Source organism: Penicillium vulpinum, assembly GCF_028829585.1.
Source record: "Penicillium vulpinum strain IBT 29486 chromosome Unknown utg000004l_segment0_segment0, whole genome shotgun sequence".
Lineage (NCBI taxonomy): Eukaryota > Fungi > Ascomycota > Eurotiomycetes > Eurotiales > Aspergillaceae > Penicillium > Penicillium vulpinum.
In genome coordinates, this window is record NW_026643244.1 from 4,959,100 (window position 1) to 4,971,676 (window position 12,577).

Consider the following 12,577-nt stretch of genomic DNA (forward strand, 5'->3'; position numbering starts at 1 on the left):
ACAAGCTTGAACGCAGGGACCGATAACAGGCAGAGGTTATCAAGTCTCTCCGTTTTCTGTGTGTCCAAGGAAAGGATCGACCGGAAAGACTCTATAGAATCCTTGGACAAAAAAGCGTAGAGCATTTCAGATAGGCGGCCCTTGTATGCTAGTGTTAAAAAAGCCCCTGTGATATGGAATGGACATACGTACCCCCTCAACTAGATCGGGATTCATGAACACCCGCGGCAAAACGATGTGCACAAAGCGCAGGTCAGAATCCGCTGGCGAATTGAAGCAGGCTTGTGTGACACAACAGCGCCCGCCGTCTCTGTCATACACCAGCCGCTCGGTCTCAGCACACAGTCCTGTTGCTGTGATAGGCCGAACTAAGCGCCCACAGGTCAGGAACAGAAGTGAGAGGGGCTTGGTTGGATATAATCACGTAATACTTACATAGGCTGACCAAATTTTTCCAATCTGAGAGAAACTCCCAAATCGTCCTTGTTCGGACGGATCGTGAGGTGCCATCGATTAATGTTTCCCGCAAAAAATAGCGCGCTGCTTTCCGAGGATCCTTCGCATCTATAAGAAATGCGCCCAGAATGGAGCGGTCTGGATGTGGTAGCTCGGTGATGGCTAGGAGGGCTTGGTATTGAGCAGATTGATGGTCCTGGTAGAAGAGCTGGGAAGCTGAGCCCCGGATATTGCATGGAACCGCCATGTTCAAAGATCCGGGAAATTGGCTCGGATGTGGATGATCGAGTCTTGACAGAAATTGGGAAGGTAAAAAAGCAAAAAGAAAGCAAAAAAAAAGAACCAAGGTGGGAGAATAGTAAAATGCCCCAGCAGGGTTTGTCTAGTTTGGTATCATCCAACACGTCGACAAGGAGTCACATGACCGTGAAGCTGCACATGTTGTCTACAAGTTACTTGAAATAGTTGCCTGAATTTTCTCTTGTCCTTGTCGTGTGTTTGCTTCTCCTATCTCCTCACATTGAAAAAGGAACTCATCTCTACTGGCATCGCTTCCCCTTCCCGTTTCTTCTTTATCTACTTTGAACAAGTGCCTTCTACTTCCGAATACTAGAGGCAAGAAAAATATATTTCAAGGAGCAACGCCCAGAATAGGAGATTGTTTTAAAACATGATGTTCACTTCCGTTTGCGACTTATGTACATAGATATGGCGCTTGATTAGGGATTGTTTGTAATAAATGGGTAAGTGTTTCACATATGGGGGCTATTCTATGTACTGCGGCATGTGTATTTAATGTATGGAAGCTATACTGCTTGGTACATTAGCGCTATCACACCTGGCTACACAAAGTTACTGCTATTTTGGTGCACTGCCTGCAAAGCATCCTTTGGCATATCATGGCAATTAACGTTGTACTCTTTTTCAGAGTTGAATTAAATAGGTGCTCACTACTAGGGGGTGCTCACTATTAGGGACTCTAAGCGTCGAAAGTTCTGGACAACTTAAATTTGACAATAATAATCGCAGAATGACGGGGGATAGTTTTTTTCATCTAGTCTACGCCTAACTAAAGAGAGTTAATGCTTGCCTTTTTGTGCTCATATATATAATATGATCTATCCACAATTCTTTTCAGTGCGTCAACAGGGTCTCACTCAATATTTGAAACTTCACATATGCTCCCAAAAGAGTTCTGCAACATACTACATAGCCAAAATAGATGGGTCGCGTTAACGCTAGTCCACTTTTGGTATCTTTATGGGGAAAGTTCGCACGTGACACGACTAGCGTGTTGTATTGTCCCGTTCAGCCCTGGAGGGATCACCTGATGCCTAACGGCCATTGACCGCCCAACAAGCCAAACAGACAAACAAATTTCCCCACCATAGCTCTTCATCTCACCTCACAGCTTGGAAAATTGGTTTCTTCTTCTTCCAAATCCCAATCGAATGCTGGCAGCTGGCGTTGAATCAACTTGGCTTGTGGGACTGGCACATGCCGTCCCGGTACCTCCGACAAGATGCTGAGGGATTCTGATATAGATTCCTTGAACGGGCATCTAGTGTCCTTATCGCGAGAGCAACAAAAGCAACATGACAATCTGCAGGATCTACTTAGCCAGTTTAAGAACTTGTTGGACGACTACAGCTCGCTCAAAAGTGACTACGAAGAGGTTAAAGAAGGCCGAGAGAAATACAAAAGACAGGCTAGAGGCCAGGTAGGAGTTAACAAACTTACTGAAAGCCCGAGAGCTAGAAAACTAACAATCGACCAGGACCGTAACCCTTTTGTTCTTGTCCTTGTAGACGGAGACGGATATCTGGTGAGACTGTTTTGCTTTCCTCGGTTTCAAATCGGTCGACTAACTCCCCTCTTCAGTTTAAAGAGCATTTCCTGAGGCATGGCAGCGAAGGTGGCATTAATGCAGCCCGCGAGCTGAGCGACTCTGTCAAAGAGCTTATGCATTCGACAATGGGAATGCAGGCAGAACAGTGTCGGATCATGGTTCGTGTCTATGCGAACGTTCTCGGTTTGTCAAAGGCGCTAGCTCGAGCTGGACTTATGGGCCACGAGGCTCGATCTATGTCACCATTCACTTCATCGTTTACCCGTGCTCAGGAGCTCTTCGACTATGTCGATGCTGCAGAGAAGAAGGAAGGCAGTGATTTCAAAATCAGAGGTAATGACCAATTTGGAATGAATAGTCTTATTATTATACTGATATGTGCTGCGAAATCAAGAAATGTTCCGTCTCTTCGTGGATCTCAACCAATGCCGCCATATCTATTTCGCTGGTTGCCACGATACTGGATACGGCTCCCTGCTGACGCCCTATAGAGGCAGAAGTGACCGTATCACCCTCATCAAAGCTGCCGGTTTCCATCGTGAATTCGAGGCCTTGGATCTACCTATCAAAGAATTGCCCTCGGTATTCATGTCTACTCCTCTACTTAACAGCAAGCCGCCCACTGGCCCGGCTGCGTCTTCTCCGACTACGGCCAAATTCAATGGTGGAAACGGTGCACACCACTTTTATAATGGTTCAAATGGCACAAATGGTTCAAATATCGCCAAACCAGTCTGCAAGCACTTCCAAAAGGTATTTATCCTAAGACTCACAATGGTCTTGTGAACAAGTAGTTGACTGACACTGACCTAGGGTATCTGCAAGTTCGGCAACACCTGCAATAAGCAACATGTTATGCCGAACCAGTCACTGAATCATCAGCTGTCGCCTAAACACTCAGGTGCAGGCTCAGGTGCAGGCTCAGGTGCAAGTGATTCGCCTAAACAGATGTGGTCTTCTCCCACAGTTGTCGGTCGCTCCGAGGATTTCCTTAGATCAATGCTCCCCTTGCCGAGTATCAAAACAGAAGAATTCATTCCAGTCAATAAAGATGGGGACCGTATCGACCCATACTATCCTCACCCGTCACCCGAAGCTTTTGATGAATACCATGCACGAACCAAGGAACACAAAGTTTGCAATAGCTACCATCTGTCGGGAGAATGTGGTGACATGAGCTGCATATATGACCACAGCGATGTCTCTAACGTGATCATTGAGGTGCTGCGATACATGCTCCTCCAACACCCTTGCACTCGGGCCGGCGCTTGTCGATCAATCAAATGCTACATGGGCCACCTATGCCAGAAGCCCGGATGCAAGGCCGTGAAGAGCTTGCAATGCCGATTCAACCAAACTGCCCATACCCTTGATCTACAAACCGCTCGATGGGACGTCCCAAGTGACCAGAGCGAAATTGATCAATGGTCTGTCAGCGACGGTTCTATTGGAAAACGCTCACCGCATATGTCGTCACTATCGCCTATGTATTTCTAATCAGTCAGAATGCTCGCGAAGCAAAACTTCGCAATCCATACCTATGGACAATCTCTCTTACCTGGGATGTCTTTGTATGTGTGAAGAAGTTTGCGACTGCAAGAACGGTTGCATAACAAAACAATGGGAATTGCTAGCACTAAACAGGCAGATTTGAAAGACATTTCCATGGGCTAGAAAGAAAGTCCAAGACATCATTTTGCAGACAAAGTTTCAAGTCCCTGGTATCTATGTACGACTATTTGCCGGTCTATTTTCATACCTGGAAATCTTATGTGGTAGATAGCTTAGAAAGCACCAAGGTCGTATTTTCACTGTCCTTACCACTCATTTATTCAATTTTATCTTCGCATAAATTCTCTCCGTGACCAATTTGATAGATCTATATATGGACGTAAAGTGATGATGAATCATGTCGATCTTTGTGATGTCTGTTGCTTAGGCAAGGTGCAAGCCAGGTGCCCACTTTAGGTCAGTACATAGGTCGAGGGGGTACAAGCCCCGGCCATCTTTCTTCCTCCTCTCTCTTCCTCCTCTCCACGACCCCCTCGACCACTATATCCCATAGCCCACATGGCATAGCGTAAGGAGAAGCCCGCGCCTCACCTATGCACCGGAAAGATATCAACATTACCGAGTTGTCGAAGTCTCCACAGGTCCGCACTCAAATCAAACAAAGACCTCATGTGTAAACTCACCAACAAAGTCATGGCTGGGCTTGGGGCTCCGTGGCGAGTCCCGCGGAATATATGGGGGTGAGTAAGAACATCTTCTCTTCATCATTTCAAACAAGAACTAAAAAAGCGTCCCTAGATCGGTACCAAGAACATCTCAGTTTGTTGTTGCTCGGTGTTCTGGGTAAGTCCCAGCATCCCCGCTAGACACTCTCTTCACAATTCAGAGAATATCCCAGAATCCGAAATCCTCATCTATCCTCCCTGCATGCGGACACATCAAACTCTGAGTATGGTCGAAATTACGAGCATTCTGATGAAGCTTATAAGGGGTGTCTCATGGACTAGCAGAGCTGATGTAGTGCAGTGACCTAGCCCGATTAGAAGTGGACGCCACTTTCACCTACCCGGGCTGTGCTGAAAACTAACTAAAGCATCACAGGTTTCGCAATGAGCTCGGAGAGCTTGAGTGACATCTTTCCCAGGGCAGTATTCTAAAGCGTGTCATATTGGCTTCACCACGAGCTAGATCGTTGAACGATAAGCTGGTGGCTTCAATGCTTTTTGTCTTTTGTTGCGCCTCAAATCACCTCTAGTGATCTGCACCCCCAACCCCCTTTTCCCGACTGACGGCTTTCTGGTTTGGTCTACTGCTCAACTCTGTCCTACATTTCCAAGAGCTTCAAGGAATAATTGCGTCAGGGCAATGCTTCGGATACCCGCACGCACTACATCGATCGATCACGCCACAGTTGACGGGATAGCGCGACATGGCTTGTGGACGATTGGATCAAGGAATAAAGGTAAGCGTTGGACAGGAAGGATGAGCAACAGAGGCTAGCAGTGCTTACACATTGGGGGACAAAATGGATGAGGAGGTTCTGTCGCTAAAATACGATGCTGGGCGGAGAATACCTATTAACGAAGGTGGCGTCAGTTTTCTTACGGAAATGCGCGAAATTCGTGCAGAGATGGCAAAAATGAACAACAAGATCAATAAAATCGCATATTATCGATAGAGCCATCTAGATCGCAGGCAAAGGGCCATGTTCACATAGGTGTGAGATGCGTTCAACAAAGACACAGAGCACCAGGAGGAGGAAATCCACGGACTGAACAAGGACATTATTTATGGCGGTGATATGTAGTCAGATGCTATTATGGCAGTCACTGGGAGCTATAGGACTACAGCTCTCTAGTTGGTCTATGTAGTGAATCAGTAGTTGAATATAGAGTATTTGTTTAACAAAAATAGTGTAACAACCAGATAACCGAATTTTACGACAACGTAGTTGACCACCTATGCAGCCTTGTTGAGTCATTTGTATGTTCTTCTCAGATCTCTTCTTGGTTAGAAACTTGTTTCGGATATTTCCTCTCTCTTGATAGGTGCAAAAGCTAAAGTTATAAAAATGCGCCGTAAGGTATAGGATAGGATATTTTGGCATTAGAAATAGCTTAAAATGTGAATCGTTTCTTGCTCGGTGTTTGATCCGAATATGGAGATTACCTCAAGTTCGTATGTCCTGTTGGGCATCCGAATTTACGGCTGTTCTTATACGAGGGTCTTCTGGAGTAGTGCGATTATCCCAAGATATCTATCCCCCACTTCCTTTTGCTTGTGAATGTGAGAGGGGCGTTAACACCTAAACCCAGCAATTCCATTTCCGGTTGGTAGTTGCGGTTTCCCGCGGGGGAATCTGGATTATTTCATCATCTGACAATGGATCAACATCATGAGCGAAAAGATACTGTTGGCCTTGAAGTAGGAACGGGTTTGAAAGAGTATGGAGATGGTGTTGGGTTCGGCACTGGAGCACCGGTAGTCGCCGTGATTGAACCACTATTTCGGCCTATTTCTTGGAAGAGTCCTATCCGAGTACGTTGTTTGAGACGTAATTATTCCAGTAAGCCACACTAGGGTGCCAAGATGAACCCATATCTGAGCTAGAAGATATTAACGCAGCAGCCAAAAGGCTTGTCTCCAAGAGAGATACTATTGCAGAATAACATTATGTGCGGGCCGGAGGACAATAGCATTGACACTAAAACAATCGCGAATCTTTCTGTCGAATTGTGAATTGGAGTTGTCTGTGAATACAAAAGTACCGGACCTATGTTTGGTGGCACTGATGATCTATAAATACGTAATTCTCACCAGCCACCTGGGCACACTCACCACAGTATAGGAAACATAATTAAAATTTCATCCAAGTTGCAAGCCATCCCTTCAACTCATCTTCGACATGGCCAACGGAATTCAACCAAATATTCACCCCTTCTTCGAGCCCAACACATGTTCTTGGCAGTATGTGGTAGCCTGTCCTAAAACAAAGGAGGCAGCCATCATCGACCCAACTCTGAATTACAAACCTGAAGGCTTTCTCATCACCACCGAGGCTGCGGATAAACTCATCAAATGTGTTCTCGATAACGGATATACGGTCACGATGTTGCTAGAGACGCATATCCACGGAGGCCATCTCTCGGCTGTCTACTACATCCAACAAACTCTCTGGTCCCGCGGACACACACACGCACAGATCTGCATGGGTGAGAATGTCAAAGTCATGCAAAGTCATTTTGCACACAAATTTCACATCCCGAAAGAAGAACTTTACAACGCTTTCGACCACCTCTTCGAGCAAGACGAAACATTCAACATCGGTGAGCTTACTGGCATTGCCATCTACCTCCCAGGACATACACAGGACCATATTCTGTATAAAATAGAGGGCAATATCTTCACCGGAGACAGTATAGCCCGCCCAGATGTCCACAGTGAACGATGCGATTTCCCAGGTGGCAATCATCGGGAACTTTTCCGCTCGATGAAGCAGATCCTTGATTTCCCCCCGCCTACAAAGCTCTACGCCGGGCATGATTATCCGCCTCCCAATGAAGAGGTGACACGCAACCCATTTCCGTATGTAACAATCAGCGAGCGGGAGGAGCAAAAAAAGGAGGCTAGGGACGACGTGGCAGAGGACGAGTTTGTGAAGTGGAGGACTGAGCGGGACAAGGTGATGCCTGAGCCTACACTTGTGCATCAGGCTCCGCAGATCAACGTGCGTGGAGGGAAGCTGCCAGGCAAATCGCACGAGGGAAAGGGGTATCTGTTATACGTTATTAACGTTCCAAAAGTTTTATTGGGTGGATAGTAAATATATATAGCCACCTAGGATGCAATGAGAATTTGAAAATTTAGATATGTGGGCCGATGTATAATGAGTGAAACAAATGAGATACAAACATGATATTGCTGTACAATTGATTGTTCTATTTAATTTTGGATTTGTTATAACCTCCTCAGATGGCTAACCGATTATAGTCCTCAATTCAAGTACATCCCAAGCATGCTCTCAGTTTGCACTGTCTATTTCTTGCCTTGAACCTTGATGTACGCTTCCTGGACTTCTTCACGTGTCGCCATGAGCCCGAGCCACTTCTTGATCAAAGGATAGTTGTCAAGCGAAAGACCAGCGAAGGAGTACAAGCGAAGCCAAGGCTCGAAATGATAATCAACGGCAGTGACACGACCAGGCAAAATGCTCTCACCACCAGTCTTCTTCAACTGTCCCTCGAGAACATCATAGCAGCGATAGGTCTGCGCCGTGTACCGCTGTAGCGCATCTTCATTCTTCTGGGCGTTGAAGTGTCTGAAGAAATAAATAGTCAGCATCATCGGAGCATTTCATTCAAATCCGCGAGCGACTAACTTGAACCAATTTGTCTGTCCACTCATGGGACCAAGCGTCGACAACAGGAAATATTCCCACTTTTCAAAATCTACCAGATCTTGCGCCGACTCGCCTGGCGGACCGATGGTATTACCCGTGTCATAAACGCGGCGGACGTAGTTCATGCATGCCCCAGATTCCCAAGAGACGACACCGGTGTTATGATCTTCGAGGGCCGGAACGCGCCCGTTCTCGTTGATTTTGAGAAACTCTGTACCCTTCACGCCGGTCTTGGGGTTGTCGCTAAAATCCCACTGCTTTACTTCAAATGGGACATTGAGTGCCTCAAGTGCCATGGCGATCTTGACCGGATTCGGACCCGAGGCGTGGGCGTGCAGGACGAGCGGCTTGAAGTGGGCGGCCATTTTTTTGATCCGATATTTGACAATTGATATTTACCGGAGTGTGTCGAAGAGGAATTTCATGTCGAGTGGCTCGAAATAAGGCATAGGATGGCGATTGGAATGATATAGTCATGATGTAATACATATGCCCGGTAAAACCTGGGGTAATCCACCGATCTGATTTAGCCTGATTTTCGTTAGCGTGAGGAATTCGGAGGGGAAGGAATTTTGTAGTTCATATCGTCTAGCATGTAATTGCTGAAAAGATCTGCAGGTCGCATTTTTGCCTATGCGCCGGTTAATTGGCGAGATCTTCCTTCAATGGGATCAAAGCTGGCACCTGCTTGCTGCATGGGGTCTGCGGAGTTGGTTTTGTCAATGCGGGGGAAATGAATGAGAACCTCAAACTACAAAATCAGAGAAAATGGTCCCCTTAAGAATTTTGTTTGCTTTGTTGTCGCGCTTGGTTATTCCGTGAGGTGCCCATCAGCAAGAATTCTAACTCATAGTATTCTAAGACGGGTCAGATCACCACCTCTGAAAAGATGTTTTTCAAGACGTCAATATATTTTACCCTACTCTCTGTAGTTACAACATTGGTGTTGGCCTCTATCAACAGCCAGAGTCAACCCGAAAACAATGGGCTACAAGATCTAGTGGGCCTAGCATCACCCTAGTCGTACTATTTTGCTGACGCCCTGCGGATAGGTGACATGGGACCAGCATTCCATTATAGTACGCGGAGAGCGGCTGATGATTTTTTCTGGGGAATTCCACCCATTTCGCCTCCCAGTCCCAGGGCTTTGGCTTGATGTGTTCCAAAAAATAAAGAGTATGGGCTTCACTGGAGTATCATTCTACGTCGACTGGAGCCTTGTTGAAGGGAACCCGGGACACGTTATTACCGATGGAATATGGAGCTTGGACGAATTTTTTGACGCAGCAAGCCAAGCTGGCTTATACCTCATCGCTCGACCGGGACCGTATATCAATGCTGAAACCACTGCTGGCGGGATACCTGGGTGGGTTTTACGAGGGCAAGCGGTTATTCGGTCCGACGACCCCGAATACTTGAATGCGACAGCCAAGTACATGTCAAAGCTGGGTCAAATTATTGAAAGGGCACAGATCACACATGGTGGCCCGGTTATCATCGTCCAGCCAGAGAACGAGTACTCCACTTGGCCTGGAGTAACTGACTTCCCGAATGATATGAATCGAAATTATATGGAACAAGTTGAAGAACAGCTTCTTGCTGTAGGTATTACTGTCCCTTCCATCGTAAATGATAACTTGGTTATGGGATACTTCGCACCGGGGTCAGGCCAAGGGGCAGTCGATATATACGCCATTGATGCATATCCAATGCGCTATGATTGTGAGTTTGGCTTCAATATCCCTGGTGCTATATATGCTTCAAGGCTAATGTGCTTCTTTCCGTAGGCGCAAATCCTAGTGTTTGGCCTACTTACAGATTTCCATATGATTGGCAAGTGACGCACAGACAACAGAGTCCAACGACACCCTTCGCTATTGCTGAGTTCCAGGGGGGTTCTGGCGAGGGATGGTACGCCAATCCCTGGCTTTTACTAAATGAAGAGAACTAAAATTATTGAAGGGGAGGAGTGACTCAGGACATGTGCGGCCAGTTGGTAAACGAAGAGGCTGTCAGAGTTGTCTACAAGAACAACTACAGCTTTGGCGTAAAAATATTCAACATTTACATGGTGAGTCCATACAATTGCTTGACCTCACATAGCAGTACTTAATGTGAAATTCTGGCCAGACTTTTGGGGGTACCAACTGGGGGAACCTCGGCTATATGGGTGGGCATACGTCATACGATTATGGTGCAGCCATCACAGAAGAACGGGCAATCTGGCGCGAGAAATATAGTGAACAGAAACTCGAGGCTAACTTCCTCAAAGTTTCTCCTGCTTATCTGACAGCAACTCCTCATCTTGGAGCAAATGGCACATACGGTGCACCCTCCTCGATAGCTGTTACTGCTCTTCTCGGAAATGGGACGCGAACAAATCTCTATGTTGTTAGACATGCCGACTTTACTTCAACCGACAATATTCAGTACACCGTCGAATTGTCCACAAGTATTGGCGATATCAAAATCCCTCAGCTAGAAGGCCACCTGACGCTAAATGGACGTGATTCCAAATTCCACGTCACTGATTACGATGTTGGCGGTATCAATTTGATATACTCTTCCGCAGAGATATTCACATGGGCGCGCGGGTCAGGGTCGACTCGTGTGTTAATTCTCTACGGAGGTGCCGGAGAAACACATGAGTTTGCTCTTCCTAGTCAACTTGGAAAGCCGACCGTCGTCGAAGGAGCTGGCATCGAAATAAAACAATGTAGATCTACTTGGGCTGTGAAGTGGCATGTTACACCAGACCGACGCATCATCCGGGTCGCAGATCTTGAGGTATACCTGCTCTGGCGGAACGAGGCATACAACTACTGGGTTATGGAGTTGCCGGCATCAGGTCCGATTGCAAACTACTCATCGCCATCGAAGAGCTTGGTAGTTGTCAAGGCCGGATATCTTATCCGCACAGCCGATCTGACAAACAAGCAGCTGCGACTGACAGGTGATGTAAATGGCACGACAGAAATCGAGGTCATCTCCAGTCCGGCAACAAGTTTGAAAGGTATTACCTTCAATGGAGAAGTACTACAGACTTCGACAACTTCCAATGGGAAACTCAAGGGAACTGTCAGATACAACCCTCCCAAGTTGGACATTCCCGATTTGTCCAACCTAGAGTGGAAGTTCCTTGATTCTCTCCCTGAGATTCAGGACTCGTACAACGACTCAGCTTGGACACCTTGTACACAAAATTCAACTCATAATCCAAGACCACTGGACACTCCTAGTAGTCTGTACTCCATGGATTACGGATACCACACAGGATCTTTGTTATACCGTGGCCATTTTAATGCCAATGGCCAAGAATCTAATCTTTGGTTGAATGTATCTGGCGGTGCAGGATTTGGACATTCTGTGTGGTTGAACAACACCTTTCTTGGGTCATGGTTCGGGTCGAGTGCCAACTCCACTACTGTCCACAACATATCGTTGCCATCCACCTTAACGCAGGGAAGCCCGTATGTGGTCACAGTGTTGATTGATCACATGGGCCAAGATGAAGAGGCCCCTGGCACTGATGCAATTAAGTTTCCCCGAGGAATTTTGAACTACGGGGTTTCAGGTCACGCCCAATCCGACGTCTCGTGGAAGATGACAGGTAATCTTGGAGGAGAGCAGTATCAGGATCTCATCCGTGGTCCTCTCAATGAAGGTGGGATGTATGCCGAGAGACAAGGATATCATTATCCTAACCCACCAAGTTCAAAATGGAAGTTGTCAAACCCAGTCAAAGACGGCTTGTCGCACGCAGGTGTTGGATTTTATGCTGCATCTTTTCAGTTGAATATCCCTAGTGGATGGGATACCCCAATGAGCGTCGTATTCAACAACTCCATCAATGATAGTCCTCAAGAGCATACCCGAGGCAACAATTACAGATGCCAGCTTTTTGTCAATGGATATCAATTTGGAAGATATAGTATGTATCTCTTCCAAAGTTTGGTTGATTGGACATGGTTCCACGGCTCCACCCCACAATCCGCCCACTCTAATTATTCTAATTTAGTCAACAACCTTGGCCCCCAAATAGCGTTCCCCGTTCCAGAGGGTATCCTAAATCATGAGAGGGACAATTATATAGCCTTGACAGTGTGGGCACAGGACAAGCAGGGCGCAAAATTGGGAAGGCTGGAATTAGTTCCCACATCCCTCATTCGGTCCGGGTACAACAGACCCCAGGCCGCCCAGCAGCCTGTCTGGACAAAGCGAGCACATCCATACTAGAAACTGAGAAAGAAATGTTATTAAATCAAACGTCGGACTAGCCGATGGCATATATGAGGAAAGAAGAATCTATGTGCACCAAATCTGTTGAAATGCCGTGAACTTGAATGGCCGAAAGAAAATAT

At 46.6% G+C, this 12,577-nt stretch overlaps 5 protein-coding genes across 5 annotated transcripts; 4 read left to right on the forward strand and 1 right to left on the reverse strand.

The window, feature by feature from the left end:
* Positions 1–1,978: 1,978 nt before the first annotated feature.
* Positions 1,979–3,802, forward strand: N7479_010348 (zinc finger CCCH domain-containing protein; the record flags this gene model as incomplete). Its single annotated transcript, XM_057258039.1, has 5 exons — positions 1,979–2,176; positions 2,234–2,281; positions 2,338–2,638; positions 2,700–3,058; positions 3,119–3,802. The coding sequence occupies 5 exons, from the start codon at positions 1,979–1,981 to the stop codon at positions 3,800–3,802; spliced, it is 1,590 nt and encodes a 529-aa protein (XP_057105497.1).
* A 2,397-nt stretch (positions 3,803–6,199) lies between these two features.
* On the forward strand, positions 6,200–6,427 carry N7479_010349 (uncharacterized protein; the record flags this gene model as incomplete). Its single annotated transcript, XM_057258040.1, has 2 exons — positions 6,200–6,355; positions 6,398–6,427. 2 exons carry the CDS (start codon positions 6,200–6,202, stop codon positions 6,425–6,427), a joined length of 186 nt encoding a protein of 61 aa, XP_057105498.1.
* Positions 6,428–6,722: 295 nt separating this feature from the next.
* N7479_010350 (MBL fold metallo-hydrolase) lies at positions 6,723–7,637 on the forward strand (the record flags this gene model as incomplete). Its single annotated transcript, XM_057258041.1, has 1 exon — positions 6,723–7,637. One exon carries the CDS (start codon positions 6,723–6,725, stop codon positions 7,635–7,637), a length of 915 nt encoding a protein of 304 aa, XP_057105499.1.
* Positions 7,638–7,852: 215 nt separating this feature from the next.
* On the reverse strand, positions 7,853–8,581 carry N7479_010351 (glutathione S-transferase family protein; the record flags this gene model as incomplete). The annotated part of the gene is made up of 2 exons (XM_057258042.1): positions 7,853–8,135; positions 8,196–8,581. 2 exons carry the CDS (start codon positions 8,579–8,581, stop codon positions 7,853–7,855), a joined length of 669 nt encoding a protein of 222 aa, XP_057105500.1.
* Positions 8,582–9,394: 813 nt separating this feature from the next.
* On the forward strand, positions 9,395–12,452 carry N7479_010352 (glycoside hydrolase family 35 protein; the record flags this gene model as incomplete). Its single annotated transcript, XM_057258043.1, has 5 exons — positions 9,395–9,938; positions 10,004–10,127; positions 10,179–10,287; positions 10,347–12,147; positions 12,235–12,452. The coding sequence occupies 5 exons, from the start codon at positions 9,395–9,397 to the stop codon at positions 12,450–12,452; spliced, it is 2,796 nt and encodes a 931-aa protein (XP_057105501.1).
* Positions 12,453–12,577: the final 125 nt, after the last annotated feature.